The sequence below is a fragment of the Etheostoma spectabile genome, chromosome 24, assembly GCF_008692095.1.
Source record: "Etheostoma spectabile isolate EspeVRDwgs_2016 chromosome 24, UIUC_Espe_1.0, whole genome shotgun sequence".
NCBI classification, from domain to species: Eukaryota; Metazoa; Chordata; class Actinopteri; order Perciformes; family Percidae; genus Etheostoma; species Etheostoma spectabile.
In genome coordinates, this window is record NC_045756.1 from 9,271,616 (window position 1) to 9,272,424 (window position 809).

At 40.8% G+C, this 809-nt stretch overlaps 1 protein-coding gene across 1 annotated transcript in view; it reads left to right on the forward strand.

Annotated features, from left to right (window-relative positions):
• Positions 1–809, forward strand: part of si:ch211-246m6.5 (von Willebrand factor D and EGF domain-containing protein) — a 37,940-nt gene that overhangs the window by 9,751 nt on the left and 27,380 nt on the right. The window contains exon 9 of the mRNA XM_032506472.1: positions 553–626. Coding sequence (XP_032362363.1) covers positions 553–626 — 74 coding nt within the window. The remainder of the gene's footprint in view (positions 1–552; positions 627–809) is intronic.

An 809-nucleotide genomic window follows, 5' to 3' on the forward strand; every position in this document is an offset into this window, starting at 1 on the left:
TTGACCCCGAATGTTTACAACGTCTGGCTCCCCCCCCCCTGCCTCTGGTATTCCAGCAGGGTCCAAAACTAAATTAAGAATAATAGCAGTGTGATATAATCAAGCAAGTGTTTTGGGGTACATTTTATAGCATTTGAAAAAACAATAAAATTGTTTCTCAACAGTGTTCTGACTACACTTTGACAGTCTGATTATCCACTCAATCGTAACTACCATATTTGTCAAAGTAATCCATAATCTCATTTTTTACTCATTCAGACTACTGATACTGTTTAAAAAAATAAAATAAAAAATCAGTAAAAAGAAAAAAAGCATGAAAAACACCACCCCCCCAAAAAAAGGGAGGAAGTTGCAGGGTCAACAAGAGTTAGCCAGCGTTGCTTTACATGGTCATTGGTTACATCCCAACAAGCTATTATTCTGTGTGTTAGACGAGCTGTCAGCTCTCCAGATCGTCTCTCTGATTGGCCTGTAGCAAACATTAAAGCCAGATGTCAAAGGGTCACATGGTGGAGGGCCACTAATTTCTCTTCGTCTGACCTCTGCCAACAGGTCACTGTCCAGGATGTTCCTACTTCCATCTGCTACTCTCTGACTGACCCTCACGTCATTACTCTGGATGGCAGGTAACTAAGTCTTAAAGGATAAGTGCTTCATCTTCAATCTGGACCCTATTTTCCTTTGTTTTTGTGTGTAAATGTCTGATGGTAACAATGCAAGAAGGTTGTAACCGGCAGCCATGACCTGGGCTGTTATGTAACCCTACAAGACAATTGTTCAGCATCAGGTAGAAACAAGCTGTAGTGTTA